The sequence below is a fragment of the Aphelocoma coerulescens genome, chromosome 4 (genome assembly GCF_041296385.1).
Source record: "Aphelocoma coerulescens isolate FSJ_1873_10779 chromosome 4, UR_Acoe_1.0, whole genome shotgun sequence".
In the NCBI taxonomy this organism is placed as follows: domain Eukaryota; kingdom Metazoa; phylum Chordata; class Aves; order Passeriformes; family Corvidae; genus Aphelocoma; species Aphelocoma coerulescens.
In genome coordinates, this window is record NC_091017.1 from 70,947,059 (window position 1) to 70,965,170 (window position 18,112).

At 37.5% G+C, this 18,112-nt stretch overlaps 1 protein-coding gene across 1 annotated transcript in view; it reads left to right on the plus strand.

Annotated features, from left to right (window-relative positions):
* The window catches only part of POLN (DNA polymerase nu), an 88,136-nt gene that overhangs the window by 21,227 nt on the left and 48,797 nt on the right, over positions 1–18,112 (plus strand). The window contains exons 14-16 of the mRNA XM_069012249.1: positions 11,892–11,949; positions 13,454–13,531; positions 13,954–14,068. Coding sequence (XP_068868350.1) covers positions 11,892–11,949; positions 13,454–13,531; positions 13,954–14,068 — 251 coding nt within the window. The remainder of the gene's footprint in view (positions 1–11,891; positions 11,950–13,453; positions 13,532–13,953; positions 14,069–18,112) is intronic.

Sequence of the window (18,112 nt, forward strand, 5' to 3'; positions counted from 1 at the left end):
GGTTGGTGTTCTCTGAGTATTTTTTGCATTCAGAACATATTTTTGTGCCATATTTCTTTTCAGTATGTTTATTCCAATAAACACTCTTGAGTCATATGGTGATTATGACTGCACTAATAGCGCTAAAATAGTATCTCATTTTATAATGAGTAGTCATGATGTTTTTATAGTCTCTTTTGTTGTTGCTTAGTTTTTTTAAAAGTAATCTTAGTGAAGGCTTCAAGAAACTGTATTTACAGTGTTGGAGACAGAAGTTCTCTATTTCTTCTTCCTCACTCATCACAGTTTATGTTTTATGACAGGAAAATTGTACTTAAAAATGACTGAATGGGCATGTTGACAAGACTTTGGTCCAATTACATTTTCAGGATGAAATTTTACACTACCTTAACATTGCAATAGAAAGTTCTTAGGTACTAGTGTGACAGCTGTAGTATAGAAGGTCACTGTTGGTCATATCATAACACTCATATCTGATGCTCCAGAACATCATTGTGTTGATTTATTACCCAAATGCAGAAACAAGGTTTCTTCATTACAGACCCTTGTTCTCCCAGCATCTGGACTACAGTGTCCTTTTCTATGATATATGCACATCTTTGGCATTCTCTCTTGTAATGCTCTTGATTTGTACAGATTCATTTATCTCATGGTGAGTGTGGTGTATCCAATACATGGACAAAATTTTGTAATTTTGTAGAAACAAGCAGTTCAATCCTGTCCTCTTCTGTTTCAGATTATCTTTATAATTGTTCTGTGTGTTATTTAAAGAAAGGTAATGTGCAGACAGTATAAATCTGCTTCTTTGCAGTAATAGCATAAAATATACTTGCATTTTATTTATGCAGGGTAAGATACTGTCATTTTTTCTTCTACAAGCTAAACATAAGCACAGAAATAAACAGAGCAATTAAAATTGACAGTTCAAAAATGAAAGATTCTATACAACTTGGAAAAATATCGGCCAAATCAGTTTTAGCACATTATGAAATATTGGCTATGGAGGCTGAAATCCTCCTTCGCTGTCTATCGCTATCCCAGGCTCTGCAGCTTCTGTGCCGAAGCACGAGGTGCTGCGACCTTCCAGAAGCGTCTCCAGAGCGAAGGCGCTCAGCAGGATCAGCCACACCCACTCACATGCGCACACAAACGCACACACAGCTTCAGTAATACGGGTCAGCAGCAAAGAGGCAGGAAGGGTCTTTGCATAGAGTTCCACAGGAGCAGTTTATTGCTTCCACACTGTGAAGGGTTCCAGGGGCAAAGACCAATGGGGGGAACCTGGAGTGCAGAACTTTCTATGGCATGGGACAAATAAGGTAACAAGGGAGCGGAGAGGCTCATGAGCCAACCAAGGGAGCAGTACTGGGGTATATTACCACAGCAGGGCAAAGCATTCTGGGGGAAGCCTTTCTGGTCACCCTACCCTAGGGAGGATTCTCTGGTACCAGGGACTGTCTCACCAGCTGACTCTCTTAGTCCCTTGTACCGTAGGCTCGCTGGCCTCCACAACTGTCCTTTAGTTTCTGGCAAAAGAAATTCTCAGGGAAGCTTATATTTGTAGAAATGGGAGAAAAAAAGCTCCTCTAAAATTTTCCTGTGCTAGGGAGATGACAGCACTGCATACTTCCACTTGTTTCTTTAAAATTAGAAGATGATATATTTCAATCCTATATGTATAAATTAAATTGTCAGCACTTGAGCATTTACTGCTATGAGTGGGCATTGTTGGGGTTGTTGATTATATGCTGATTTATTTTATCCTTTAAATGGCCTTTGCCAGCAATGTTTTGGGAATGCTACAGGTAAAAGCCAAAGCTATGATCATGTTTTAGAAATTCATCTTGGAATACAACTAGTGCTACTGTCAGGTTATTTTTCTCCATAATATTAATGTGATTGGAGCACAGACCTAAGAAGAATCAAAATTAGTATCATCCTTGCTAAAAAATTTGTTTTGATTAATGTAGCTTTCATGACCTTACAAATTCAAAGGTGCTTTAAAGTGAAGTAATTATAGTAATATCTATTACTTGAAGTATTCTGTTACATAAGTTAATCTGCGCACTCTTGTGTTTCTTAGAATTTTATTAAGTCTGATTCCGTGTAATTTGAGAATAGTTTAAGAGCAATATTAACATGGTGCTTAGGTTACAAGAAGCAATTGGTGCCATTCACTCATAGTCTGTCACAATCTTTGTTCTGCTACTGTTTATCTGTTCACGTTTCAACTCCTGGCTGGGCACTTTTCTTATGCCTGAGGTTGGTACATGCAGCATGCCCTGATGTTTCCACTGGTCAGAGTCACTGTACCTCTGTAAGCTCTGAGGAGTTTCATGGAGCCCATGTCCTACTAAGGTAGTTTTTACTGTCCTCATTCATAAGGCAGTAGCTCAAATTGAATATTCAGCAATATGCACAAATATATATGTGATCCTTATATTAAATATCTGTGTGTCTATTTGTTCTTAAGTTTTCTGTTGGAACCTCTTGTGAATTATTTAATATTTGAGAAATTCTGCCTGAAGATTTTTTTTGTTTTTCATATGAATTACTCCATTCGAGGGAGTTGTTCGAGGTATACACTTTAGGAACTACTCAGAGCTTGGAGACTTATGTTCTGACAGGACAGTTAAAATGAAAATCTCAGACACATGAATTATGTCTTGTCTTACAAGCTCTCAAAAGGGAGAAGTGTTGCTATATTTTTCTAACATCTGAATTCCTTTTTGCAAGGACAAAATACAGTCTTAACTCTGATGTCAACAGAGATTTCATTATGTTTTAACATAGCAAAAAGCATTTAAATAGTTTATTTTGCTATGTAATGTTCTACTGTACAATATTCTTCCAATTTGTGTCTCAGAAAAAATGAAAAGATCTGAGAGGTCTGACAAGACAAAAATGAAGGGGATAAATGCAGAAAGATAAAAAGAAATGGTTTATAGGGGAAGATCAAAAGTTAGGTAGATTTAAAAGAGACTTCTTTTCTTGGGTGGTCCAGTTTTCATACAGTAATGATTTTCCAAAGCTTTGTCATTGACATTCCAAGGAAATACAGGAAAATTATCTCAGTAGCTCTACATTCCTATTGTAGTCATCCTTCTCTGCTGACAATTTCTGTTTCTGTGCCAAGAAGTGGAAAATTTGCCAATTCTTTATTTCCTCAGCAATCTTTCATAAAGCCTCAGGAAACTTCGTGCAGAGTTTTGGAGGTGCTCTCTCAAGTTGGGAACAACAGTGGAAAAAAATTAGTGGTTCGTATAAGGGTTGCTGAAGAGGGACAGAATAGGATACAGGTCATCTTGCTGACTTGCCACGTGGCCTTGTTGTCCTTAGTTCTCCTGTTCCAGCATGATCATCTGCTGGCTCTGACTCTCAGGAACTTACAGTATAAGGACCACCTCTGTAAAGCCAGGAACTGTCCGTTCCTCACTGTGATCGAAAGAGACATTACTTATTTAGGTTTCTTTTAACTCCTGCAATTAGCCTCCTGTTCACAGCCTTACAAGAGGAATTTCCTGCTAACATATGCTGAGTAAATTCCTCAGTATGTGGAACAATCTTGTTTGAAATGTTAAATTTTACTCTTTTTGTAAAACAACTGTTACATCTTTTAACAGCAAATTCCTACAGCCTGGAAATCTTGTAATTTTTTGTGTGGTTAGAGGTCTGGTATTTTTACCTTTGGACAATATTGCCTTGACACTGTTTACTTAAAAAACTATATAATATGCAGCTAATCTACAACTATACAATATTTACTAGCTCCAACTGCCACTCAAAGGGTGGTTATCTCAATGCCTTAGCACTGGCTTTATTTCACCAAAACCAAATCCTATCTCCTTGGAGTTCATCCCAGAGTTTGAGCTTGCCATATTAATGAATTTTAGTGTAACAGAGTGAGTATTCTGTGTATAATTTTCTTTCAGGAAAATGAAATTAAATAAATAATAAAATGTAGTCAGTTTATATATGGGAAACAAAAGCAGTCTTTTTCTCTATACAAACTCCCTTGCTTACTATGCACAGGTGAGTAATCTGTCAGTATGTTGCCAAGAATCTGGGCTGAACCCATGATTTGACAAAATATTTGTCACAGAACACAGAGATTTTACTCAAATCAGTGAGTAAAATAATTTTCATTTTAAAAATCACTCATCAAAACCTTTTTCATGTGCTGCTGTATCTTTATTAGCTGAGATCATTGCCAGGTCTAAATTTCAGGGAATATGGCAGAATATGGCCTACTCTCTGAAGTAAGAAGTCACTAATTTTGGTTGCTCTTTTTTCCTTTCCCTGTATTCACATCTTTCAAAGCTGATTAAACTTGTGGGAATAGGGTGATTTACATCTAAGTTTCCCACTTGTCTGATGTCTAAAACCTTGATAATTCTTCGCTGCTGGGTAATGTAAGAGGGGAGTGCCTTACCTCTGATTGATTGTTCTGGGCTGAAAAGTGGAAACAAGTACCAAAAATGAGGGAAACCTTCGCCAGAAGTCTATATGATTCTGTGGCTTTTGACAAGGAAAATAGATGTCCTTAGTTTTCCACAAGCCACTAGGTGGCAATTGCAGACAAGTCAAGATTTCCGAAGGAATGCATGTGCACATCCATACCAGGCTGGCATTGCTATGGTGACCTTGCTCATTTTCCTATTTTCTCTGTTTATTGAGATGCGTGCCATATTTTGAAAATTATGTCTCCAGACTGTCTTGAAATTGTGTTTCATATAAAAGTCACAGAAAATAACTGTTTATTCCTTTACAAGTATAAGTTAATGCTGCTATGTGCAACAATTAAATGCGGCAATTTTCCCAAAGTTTTTTTTTAAATTATTCTTTCTGTGTAATTTCTCATGGGTGAGTTGCCTCCAGCTTTGCAGATGCCAGATAAATTGAGTGAATTTGATGTTGTGAGTGCCCTCAGGATTCAGTCTTCTTGTTCTGCATTGCAAAAATGCTCTTCTGGGCAGTGTGAAGTTTTCCTTGCTAGTTCTACAATAGCTTTGGCCTTTAACAACGGAGCAAGTGGAGTGTTGATTCTTAAGGAAGTAGCTCACTGAACCTGTGCTTACTTTTCTTCTCAAACTGATCAAATGAGGTGTGAGAGCACAGTTTATCAGTAGATATGGTCCCATATAGAGCAAGAAAAGACAACTGAAAAAGAAGGAGAAGGAGTGAGATAATTTTGAAGAAGCAAATAAACCAGAGGGAAAAGTAAAGAATAACAAAAATAAAAAAATTAAAAAGCAATTTGAAATTTAGAATATAAAGCTCAAAGGACTTGTCATCTACGTATCTATTAGCATTGTAATGAAGTCTGGTCTTACAAACCAAAGTCTTACTTCTGCTCCAAAAGTATTACAATGCTAGTCATCAAACAGATGCCATGGATTTAAAAGCTTACTTCGTGTTTCATTGTGTAGAGCTGAGTTCATGTTCAAAGAGAGTAGTGTGGCCTAATTATTCTAATAAACTTTCTGGAGAAGAAGTTGCTAAGAGAACTGCAGAAACTTTCGACTTACAATGCTTACATTTTTGCTGGAGTGCTACATTCCATGAAAGAAAGTAGAATTTTGCTGCTCTGAACTTTTTTCAAATGGAAAAGAACATCAGTGTATTTCTCAAGTATGAGGAAATAATTGGTTTCCTGAAGCAATATCTATTAGAGTAATTAAATCTAACAAGATCACAGTCGCAGTAAATTTTATTGCTTACAAGAAATGCAACTAGTTTTTGCTATTTGTTTGCACTGGTACCCACTGTAAAACAATAATTAATTCCTTTATTTTGCTCTAGTGTTTGACACTGTGCCTCGCTAACAGCAGGTGGCTTGGTCACCACATCAAAGGATATGTACATGATAACTTTACCTGGTCTAACTCCTTCCTTATATCTGTTTGGTCTACTCTTGGCTATTTTTTAACTTCCCTCATGACACATCCATCCTGTATGCATTTGTGAATGGATACTCTTATCTTAGTAGTAAGTTTTGTCTCCATTCTTATTTTTAAGTAAGGCCTTAGAACAGTGGGGGAATTAGTCAGAATCAAGTGCCCAAAGAATAGTCAGCAGCCACCTCTGCACATTCCTATTTATTTCAGTAACTACATGTTACATTGCTTTGTTCCCCTCCCTGCAGCTTGTAGGTATTTAGATGGACATATTCCATAGAGGTTTAGAAATGCAGATCTGGGTAGTTATAGATTAATGAGCCATTTGTAGTTAAAAAAAAAAATGCATATAGCTATTGATGCCTTTGTATACAGACATGGATGTCTATTCTGAGAGTCACTGGGGTTGACTGAGGTTACTTGTTCAAAATAGCAGTTTATGCTACTGAAAATGTAAATAGAGAGGAAGAGAGATGTATGGGTTAGCTGACTCCATATAAAAAACAGAAAACATAGGAAACATGATCAACAACCCTACTTGATCAAGAGTGAGAAATATTTAAAATGCACCACTGGTCTCTGAGATTAAGTGAAGTCTAACTACTCTGAATTGAAAGGCAGTTCATCCAATATGTCTGTATACTGTAGTCCTTAGAAAGAACTGAAATAGCATACTGGTTTTAATCTAGGAAGGAATAAAAAATCAATGGCAAATGAAGATGTAGAATGTTGGATACCAAAATAGAAAGCTCAACAGAGTCTAACTGACTGAGAAGAAACTCGTAAAACTGGGAAACTGTCTATTTGTTTGATTTTGATTAGGTATGGGTTCATTGATAATTCTACTCTCCTTGGAACTTTCTTTATGGATTAGAGCATCATTTTTTCAAGGCCTGAAGCTGTGTTTGTGAGGCTTTAAGAGAGACATCCAGAGTCCGTTGGTTCTGAGTCTCCTTGCCAGGACTGCTGGAAGTTGTCTAGTGAAGGTTTGAACATCTCCAAGGATGGAGGTTTCGGAACTCCTCTGGGCAGCCTATTCCAGTATTTGACCATTATCACAGTAGGAAAGTTTTTCTTACATTAATGGAATTTCCTGTAATGGTTTCTGATTGTCACCTCTTGTCCTGTCATTGGGCATCAGTGAGAAGAACCTGGCTCTGTCTTCTTTACATGCTCCCATCAGGCATTCTGAGTAGAGGACAAGGATTGTTGTCACTTGGCCTGCTGGTCATATTCTTCCTGATGCAGCCCAGGATGCTGTTGGCCTTCCTGGGTACAAAGGCTCATTACTGGTTTATGCTCAACTTGTTCTTCACCATGATCCACAGGTCATTTTCTGCAAAGCTGCCTTCCAGACTGTGAACTCCGTGGGACTCTGATAACCCATTTCTCCAGATGCCTGAGATCCCTCTGAATCGCTTACCTGACGTGTCAAGCACTCTTCAGGGTTTTGGATTTCCTGCCATCTTGCTGAGGTTGCATCAGTCCTGTTATCCAGGTCATAGATGGAGGTGTTGGGCCTTATTTGCCCCTGGGCTGCTCCAGTAGTGACTGACCTCCAGCTGGTCTTTGTGCCACTCGCCAAAGCCCTTTGGACCCGCAGTTCAGGCGGGTTTCAGTCCACCTCACTGTCCACTTATCTAACTTGTACTTCAGCAGCTTCTCTGAGGCTTTTATGAGCGAGTGTTTTGAAAGCCTTGCTGGAGTCAAGGTAAACAACATCTGCTGCTCTCCCTGCATCCACAGAGCTGGTTACTGCATTGCACAAGGCTGTCACTGGTTAAACACGATTTCCCCATTCTAAATCCATGCTGACTACCCCAGACTGTCTATTCAACTTTAATATGTTTGCAGATGTTTTCTAGGATTGTTTGTGCCATCATCTTCCTGGGAACTGAGTAGAACCTCATTGGCCTGTAGTTTTCTGAATCTTCCTTCTTGGCCTTGTGGAAGATAGGAGTGACAGTTGCTTTCTTTAGAAATCTCTCCTGATCATCACAGCCTTTCAGACATATTGAAACTGGGACCTTGGCTTCATCTATCCTTCTATCAGTTGGAACTGCTGGACGTTAATTTTGGATTATGGCCTTTTATTTTATATTAAAATAATTATTTTATTTTAGTTATTTTTACATGTTTTTTAAATTTTTTTTAAAAATAATGCTAGGGTTTTCTTGTTAACCATCTACTAGAATAGCTTAATTTTTTTTTTCCCCTCACTCAGAAACAATGAAGAGAAGTATTACAATAGTTAACTTCCACAACCAGCTTTTCCACCACACTGTATCAAGTATTCCTTCTTGTCTGTTGGGATGTGATTTTTCAGGGAGGGCAATTTTGTTTCTCTGTCACATCTAACAAAATGTGGATACCCTTTTCTAACAATAAGGCAGAACAGTCACATCTCAGATTCGATCTGTGAAGGATTTGCAGAAATACTTGAAATATACACATAAAAGCAAAAATACAGGCTGTATTACGTAGTCCAAGGTGGTGATAATAATTTGCCTAAGCCACATTAATTTTCCACTTCTGATACTGTAAAACAGTCACCTGACTCAAGCAGAGGAGAGCTTGCTATTTGGAAGACTCTTGTGAGATTTGTCTCCTTATTTCTCTATTCCTTTAAACATGTAGAGTAAATTTATCTCATCAGATTTGATGATCTAAATCTTAGAATACATCACCTCCAGGGGAACCTTAGGACAATTTGTCAGTATGTGTCTTGTACAGATAGGTTGAACTACCCACTGGGATTCCTGTCTTTGCTGGCTATGGAGGGATTCTACACAGCTAGTTTAGGCCAACGACTTGCCTAAAATTAGTTAATCTAAAATTAGATGAGAGGGATGTGTTAAACTATTCCAATAGCTTGAAGATGAGCATTACAACTCATGTTGCATGTTTCTTGAGTTACCTCTTTTCTGAAGATCTATTCAAATTATGAGTTGTTAACTAATTTACAAGTGAAAAGACATTTTGCACTTGTAATTACTTATTAGTCTTTTCCAGAATTATTAGTAACACTTTTAAAATTGCATTGAAAGCAGACTTTGTACAGATGCTCGCAATAAGAACAAGATAGCAATATAGTGATTTATTTTTACATTGTAGATAGATCCTGAAATATTGTGGGTTTTTAAATTCAATTTTTTCAGGATTTTGAAGCTAATGAGACAAGGAAAAACAGCAGTTAGATTAACTATAAACAGTTCTAACTTGTGCTGGAAATTGCCTAAGTACATGTCATAACACCAGTGCAGAGCCGAATGAAAAGGCCCTCTACAGCCTCTGTTAGAATAGTTCTGTAAGTCAGAATTAACTTTTTTTTTATGTGTGTAAAATTAGGCTCCCACTTTTATTCATGTCCAGGTACATAATAAAGGACTAAATTTTCTGAATTTCTGAGGATCTACTAGATTCCATGGCCACTCAAACTGCCTATTATTCATACACTGAATAATACCTGGGCACTGATTCTCTCCAACTTGTTATTGGTGGAAATCAATAGTTGCCAATAGGAATGTTAGTTTTGTGTACAGATTAAATAACCACTTTGAAGGGGTTTGGTCCAAGATACTCATTACTGTTTATCTTCTGTGAGATAAGAATTAGGAGAAACGCAAAGCAGGCACCAAACTTGAAAGAATATAAAGAAGTTTATTAACAGACCTAAAAGAAGAAAAAAAAAATCATACCACACCTTCAGAACTCTTCTCATCCCCCCACCTTTCTCCCTTCTCCCACTGACAATGTAAAAAGACAACCCTTAAGATGTTCAGTCTGTTTACCACTTCCATAATAACCTTGTTCAGTCCATTTAGGAAGAGGAGTCTCTCTGCTCACATGTGAGTCCCTTCCCCCAACCTGCAGCTGTTCCCACAACTGCTTTCGAGGGTCCACTCTTGAAGGTTTTTGGGGTACAATTTTAAGGTTGAGCCATTCAGAAACAAAAGTTCTCTTCACCCATCTCTGGGAGCATTTCATCTCTAAATGAACAGAGGCCCTTCTCCTTCCCTGGGAGCAAAGGGTCCTCCTCATCTTCATCTTTAGGACTATCTCTGGGAGCATCTCTAGGAACTGAGGTTTCTCCTTTCCCTTTTTGGAGCAAAAGTCCTCATCTGGTCCATCTCTCCCTGTCCAAACTTCTCATGAAATTACAGCTGTGTCAGCATCTGCCTATTGCTTACGAATTGAACACTCCATCCCCCATATCTTCATGAAATTACAATGGGTACTCTGATATGTCATAGCTTCACAACAGAATTTCAGCTTTAAGCATCTCCTCTTTCTCTTCCCTCAGGTTTTCAGCTCTTCACAGCAATAAAAGGGTTAATCTCACCTCAGCCTTGCAGCTGGAATGTGGCTTATCGCAGTGGAGAGGGGGGGGTTCCGAGCCACTCCAGCTGCCCACAGCAGGGCTGTGGGGGTTTCCGCAGGTGGAACAGGGCCCATCAGCTCCAGGCTGGCCGTGGCCCGGCCCGGCCTGGCCCAAGCAGGGCCTGGCTGGGCCCGCTGGCCCCCGCACGGGGCCTGCAGCCACCTGTCCCAGCGCCAGAAACGAGAGAGAGCTTGGGGTGGGGTTTGTCTGTTCTTAAGTGTGTATCACAGAGGCGGTCACAACTTTAAGTGGCTTAAAAAATTGTCCATATTCAAACTGGCCAGCTGATAGGTTCTGTCAGGTCATGGGGGAAGCTGTAAGCACTCCTTTGTGAGAACATCACTTCCGAGACTATGCTAGCTAACCCATGACACACTTCCTTCAAAATATGATTTTAAAATATACATTGCTGTAAACATTGCCACAACAGTATTTTTAAGTGTTTCTAGAAGAATAAAATATTCTAAGTATTCTAAAGAATAAAATATTCCAGTTGGCAAGTGTTTATTCTGGGTATTGGTGGACGGAGAGCAGTGTTCCTAGTTTTGACCCAGGCTGTGAAAATATTCTGTATGTTATGTGGTAGTTTCCTATCTCTCTCTCTGTATGGTGCTATGGCAGGTGTTCAACTTTAATACATTTAACTGTACAACTTTAAGGGTGGTACTAAGACTAGGAATGATACTGTTGTGGTTTGGGGATTTTGTTCTTTTGCTTCTGCTTTAAATTTCAATAGCTTTTGTTGTCTGGTTACATCCCTCTTAAGTTTAAAATAATAATTTTGAGTTGAAAATTGCATAGAAAATTATCATTCTGATTTGGAAATTATATAGCACTATTCCCACCCTCTGAATTCCCAGTATTACATAATATTAGTATGATCATCTAATTCCTGAACCACTTACAAATTAATTACATGGAATGACAAATCAGAGCTTGATACACATTCTCTTGTCATATGTTACTTTTCTAGATAAAGAGTCATAATGACACAAAATAACAGAAAGGAGTTGTTATGTGCATCTTTGATGCTTTACCAGAGGTGTATGAACCCAGATCTTGAAAAAAAATCTTCTGCTGATCCTCATCCTGCATGTTGGTTGATAAAATTAGCTCTAATTTTTAACCTGTACTGGTGTACTGTAGCCAGTAAAAAGTTTCATATTTATTTTATCATGCATTTCAAAAAAGTAGGAAAAAATCCTAGAGGCTGAAGAATATTCAGTTCCTTTAGACTTCAGGCAAGATTCACATGTATTCTTTTCTCAGAAGTAATACACTATATCTAAAAGACACAGGTTAAAATGAGAATAAAATTATTTTTATTGGATTACTAATTATCTTCTACGGTGCATCCAGAGATTAGTCTTTGGAAAGGCTGCCAATGAGAAATTGCTCTTAGAAGCTTCCAGTTTTCAAGGAAGAGAAAATATTCAAAAGTGTCTGCAGATGCAGAGTGTGAAGATTGCTTTGAAAGGCAAAGTGGTTATTCTTACTTATTATATGGGAAAAACTTGTTGGCACTAGTATCACTAATGCTGGTAATAAACTGTTCATAAACATATTTTCATAAACTTGCACTTACTAAGCCTTTTTATTCTTCCTGTTTGTAGAACATTCAAGGTATCTCTAAACATCCAGTTACAATTACAAAGAAACAGTACATAAAAGGTAAGCTGTGTTTTTATTAAGATGAAAAGACAGTTTTATCTAATTATTTTACTGAGTGGTATTATATTTTTATATATACTGATAGCTCCAGCATTAAATAACAGATGATCAATGCTTTGTTATACATTAGCAGTTAAACCAATTACTTTTTCTGGTTGTTCCTGAAAAAAAATTTGGTGTTTCAGCCCTGATCTAAGTAGCTACAAGCTTTTAGGTTTTTTTTTTGTTTCCCTCACTTTTTCCAGATGAAATTATGCATCTTAAATACCTTAAATATCCTAGGGATGATTTTGTGTGCGTTCAGCTCATAAGGCTCTGTCTGAGTCAATGTTTAAGCTGGGTCATCTTAATCATACTCACACCTAAACATCAGTAGTTAGTCAGATGTGTTGTTTTTGATAACAAAAGTGGATTTAAAGCAGATGGTTCAGAGAGAATCAAAGTAAAGTCTAGAAAAGCATGAGCCAAGTGATAAAGAGAGAAATGCACAGCAGCAGACTCAAATATGAGAGAGAGACTTTGGAACATACATTCTCCTTGAATGCCTGCAGCCACAGCTGGGCAGTGCTGCTCACTGTGGTGCTTGGTCCTCTGCTAAGGGCAAGCCTTGCCTTTTCACAGCTATTCACTCCCTCTGTTGGAAATAATAAAGGTCATTAAACAGGAGGCTATGGAAGATAATGTAAAATTTTGATAATAGTTTTATTTTATCTACATGATTCAGTTTTATAGGTATTTTTTAAAAGTTGCTATAAAAAACTGTGTCAGCAGGGGCAGCATAAACCTGAGGTTTTGGGCATAACTGTAGCACATGAAACTTTCTGGAGATTTTGTTAATGATCTTATGCGCTTCTCAGAAATGTGTTTCTAAGTTTTTCCTGTCAAGACACATTTTTTTCTATTTTCTTCACTTTTATACTGACCAGATTCTGTTTCATTTCAAACCACCGTTCTTCCCTACACCATGTCAAGTGATATTCCCTGGATGAACTTGGTTTCTAGTACCTTGTGTTAGTGTTTAATGATATTATTGGGGATTTCTGTCATTACAGTTTGGATGCCTATGACAGCTGTATGTTCTCAATATTATATTCCCCTACCACCTGTAACTCAGAATTTGGTTATTAACACATTGCTGTGGCATGTTCAAAGATGCAAAAATGCATATTTTTACTTATTTTTATAGAATTTTCTTTATGAATGCATCCTTTATTAAGTGATCTGTGAATAATGTTAGTCATTGTATATATTTGATAGCTTATGTTTAGGGAAGAGTTTGGATTTAAGAAAGGAAGTAAGCAGTACTGGAAGGATGGTGGAGGTTAAGTTGTACATGACTGATATAGTGAAATAATTGTGATGCTGGCACTTGATGCTCTGCTAGGTTGCTTATATTGCCATTTCTGTGGTGTTAGATGTGTGTTTGGTATAAAACCTCCTATGGTTTGCAACACAGTAATTTTGAACTGGTGTTTGGGATTTAAATGTCTATCACGTCTTCTAGGAAAAGAAGAGGACGTAGTAACTATTTCTCCAAGAACATTGTTTGTTTCAAAAAAAGGGTGTACATTTTTAGCAGCAGGTAAGAGAGTGTGTATTATTATTCTCATACAGATTAATATTCACAGTTCTGTCATGTCTTTTTGCTCTCCTTTGGATGACATATTTTACAAGGCTGTCAAATCTCTTAGTATCAACTAATATTGTTATATGATGTGTATTCTTTATTATGCTTTGGAAGTGGGTGACGTTTAAGCCTTGTCAGTAGAAACAGAGTTAATAAGATTAATTGACACATGAAGATAATGAAGGAATGAGACACTTTGTGATCCATAGCTGGAATATAATATCTTCAGGATGAGCTTCTTACAGGCATCTGTCTTTTTTGAGCATGAGGAAGTGATTGAATACTGCAGGCTTACATTTTAATTTGTGATAGTTTGGTTAAAATGCAGGTATGTTTTTATTTTGGAGCAATAGATGCATTTTAACACTGTTTTCTAGACTTTTCCCATATTGAGTTAAGGATTCTTGCTGACTTATCATCTGAACCAGAACTTCTGAAACTGTTCCAAGAACCTGAAATCACTGATATCTTTTCTACACTGGCTTCTCAGTGGTAAGATAAAATGTTGCATATTTTAATAGAAATTAGACAAAATAGTAAGAATAACCTAAGCTATTATATTACTGCATAATGATAACAAAAGACAGTATTTTATTACTATATCTATTGTTCATACTGTTTTAACACCATGAATTCCTTTCTGTCTTTCTGAGCCTTTTCTTCTCCACTGTGGTTAATTACCACATATCAAAATGTTGCAATCCAGCCGGCCAGTATGAGCCTTGTGACTAAAGCTGGTGCAATGATGCATTGTGAACAGTGGTTGCTGATAACTCTCTCCTTGTATTATTTTTAATCGATTCTTTTTAAAAATTGAGCAGCAGCTAGATAAGTTATCCATCTGAAAAACTGCAGAACAGCTTTTCTCAGTAAAAGTACAAGCATTTTTGAAATTTACTTATCTATCCAATAGAAGTATTGGAATCAAATCACATATATTTAAGAAATGGAGACTAGCACTTATGGGATTCCTTTTGAACTAATAAAGTTTAGTGCTTCCATATTCTGATGGAGGACTTGGAAAAAGTGGTACCCCAATAACCAAAATAAAAGGTAGATTTTTTATCTCCATACCTATATAATTATTTACTGATCTCTTCAGTATGCAGATTAAAAGATTAACTATCAAAAAAAGATGGAATATTAGTTACTTAGTTGTTGAAGGTATTTTATATTGTTGTTTGTATTATGGTGATGCCTAAAAATCTCACTTGAGACTGGGACTCCCTTGTCTCAAAAATGCATGAGCATTCAATAAGTGACAGGGATAGATGTCAAGAAGCTTGCAGTTTCAACAGATAGGTCAGAAAAAGATTGAATAAAATGGTGTAGCACAAAGCTGTTTGAACAGACTGAAGTTCATGTAAATATTATGTAATTTTAAAATTTTCTTTGTCTTCCTCTCTCTTTTATCTTTTTATCTCCATTTTTAGTTGGAAGATTGTTAGCTGAAAATGAAAGCACAAATACATATGATTGAACTTAATTCTCATCCTACAGTTTCTAAATTTTTGCAGGCATAGTCTTCCCAAACATGGTATTTCCTACACACTTCCGTAATTCACAGAATCTTAGAATCCTGGAATGGTTTGGGTTGGAAGGGACCTTAAGGACCATCTGGTTCCAGTCTGCCTGCCAGGGTCTGGAACACCTGCCTCTAGACCAGGTTGCTCAAAGCCCCATCCAACCTGGACTTGAACACGTCCAGGGATGGGGCATATTTGTTAATGCTCTGAAGTCATACAAAGAAACAAAATGGAGCTCACATTATAATTATCCTGCTGCCAACACCTGACCCAGTGCTTGAGGCATGTGCATTCTGGCAGAACAAAACTCAAGACCACAAACATTCCATTGAATATATCTATGGAAAGATCACCTTTCTTTTAGAGTTTCTTAGAAGCTTCTCTTGATACTGTAATAAATTCTTAGCTCTAACATGATATCGCCAGAACCTCATGATGGAGTTAAATCCTTATTTTAGTTTGATGGTTTATTGGAAATGTATGCATGAAGATGAGTCAAATTTTGTCTCAGCTCTGGGCACGGCTCCAGAAATACCATTCTATTCAGCAATCTCACGGCTCTTGGCAGCCGTCAACCTCTTGCAGTTGCTACACGGTAACTTTAAATTTAATGAAATATTACAGGCAAATATTTTTATCAGACAGAATTGTCATGGTGTGTCTACAAAATCATTACATAATGATTCTGCTGACTCTTCTCTTAAGCTTCAGGAAAGCTAATGCTTGGAAGAAAATTTCTATTGAATCTATTAGATGACTTATCAGTCACAGAAACACGAAGGGCGTGCTTGATCTCATCTAACCTTGGACATCTGTCACATACTTGGAGAGATTCATTTGGCTGACTGCTGATATGCCCTGTGTAATAAGATAAATTTCACATTAAAAGTGTTGACTTCTCACCATTGAGAACAAAGCAGGTCTGGGATGGCCAGCTCAAATGTAGACATCTGTATTTGTTCTGACAAATTGAATTCCTTCTGTTGGGTCAGTTCCTACTGAACTCATCTTGGATTTTTGAATGTTGTCCTTAATTTCTTTGGCACCAAAGAGAAGATATAAAATTACAGGCTTCACAAATGCTTTCTCATTCCAGATACTTATTCATCTCTCATAGTCCACTATTGATAAATAAAATCTTTAGGGCCAACAATTAGTCAATTGACTTTATTGTAGTTGATTCTATTCACTAGTATTAGAATGATTTATGAGAAGCACAAAATAAACAAGAAACTTTTTATCTCTTCTTTATTGTGTGGTTTTCTCTGAGTCTTAATCCTTTAAAATCTGTGTAACTGATACACCAATGGGCATAGCAAATATTTCATTCTGTTTGAAGGAGTTGCATGTTGTTACTATTTGTAAATATTTTCTGACATATTTTGTACAATTGGAAAGCCTTGACAAAAAAAGGTTTTTTCTCTAAGAGATCTGGAAAGAATGGATTTGTTTCTGAAACTCCCTCTCCAAAGACAAAAAATTAAGTTAGTGTTAGCGTCTAGTAGCATTTCAGCTTCTGAATGCATGTCAGCTGATATCTTTTAGAGGTTTGCTGTATATAAAAATTCTTAGACTGATGAATATTAAATCATAAATAGAAAAGAATACATTATTACATAGAAATCTGAGCCACACTCCAGAGTCCAGCCAAGTTTTATATCAGTTTATTCACTTAGTTTTTCTAAACGTCAGGGCTTCTCCACTGAAATGTAACTCCATTCCTTAGCTGCCCTTCAGACTAAAGCCTTCTGTCTGAATCTAACCTTTTTAAAAACTTTCACAGGCTTTTTATAGCATTTGGCAGGAAATACACATGGGTGGGCAGTTTCTGCAAAGAGGTGAACTCTATGAGTTTCTGATTAAATAAAGATCTCTTATGTATAAAAGCTTTCCTTTCATAATTTGGTTAGGTATTCTGTCCTGTGACTCAGCCTGTCTCTGGTTCCTTAGAGATGCATCTCTTTTGGAACCCTGTTGGATGGATCCATGTTTCTATTAAGCATTGTTCATATGGAATCTTCATACTCTTCACCAGTGCAGGTAGAGATGCATAAGTATGTGTCAGCCCAGACTGTGTCTGTATGTTGTAGTAAAGGGCTGAGTGGAGGAATGAACTTCCATGCTAAAATTCAGTCATGGGCAACCCAATACCCAAGCCACCGACCCCAGTGAGAGGCAATGCTCCCGACCAGGCTGGGCTGGGATCTTGTGCTGCTCTGGTGAGCTTGCTGAGACAGCTCATTTCAGGAGTAACTCAGCTCCACCACCCTGTGCTTCTCTGCACTGTGTTCAGCTGTTTGCTGGAGACACTGCTTGCTGTAGATAGTTTCTTAAGTATTGTATCTCTTTGGCAGAACTGTCTTGAAATCGCTATTCAGGTAAAACTATCAGAAGCTGCAGTTAACTACCACAAAAGCACAGAATGGTTTGTGTTGGAGGGGGCCTTTAAAGATCATCTAGTCCACCCCCCTGCTATGGACAGGCACATCTTCCACTAGACCAGCTTGCTCATCTCTGCCTTGTATGGTCACTGTATTTTCTGGTCATCTAACATAGTTACCCCAGCTAAAACTAAGATGATAGAGATTTTGATGTTCACTTGTATATGCTTAGTTCCCCTGTGATGATGATCATAAGGTATTACCAAAATTATCTTAAAGTGACTCCTCTGTTATGTCCTACAAAGAGAAAGCCTTAAAGGCAGATCAACACCTGCTATTACAACAAGACCAAGTATGCATTATGTTAATGACATATTGAACACGTGGCAAAGTTTCAAGGCTTGCCTAAACTTTTAAAAATTAATGATACAGTGGATTCTAGCTACCTGCAAGTTCAGCTTGTGTTAAGTTGTCTTGATGCCCTATGACAGTCATAGTCCTTTTAAATCCAAATCATCATCCCAGTGCTGAAGGTGACGAGAGCTGTCCTGGCAGCTGTCTGACTGGCCAAGAGACCTAACTGCCGTTACACATCCCAATGACAACAAACCTCAGTGTGAGCTTTCTGT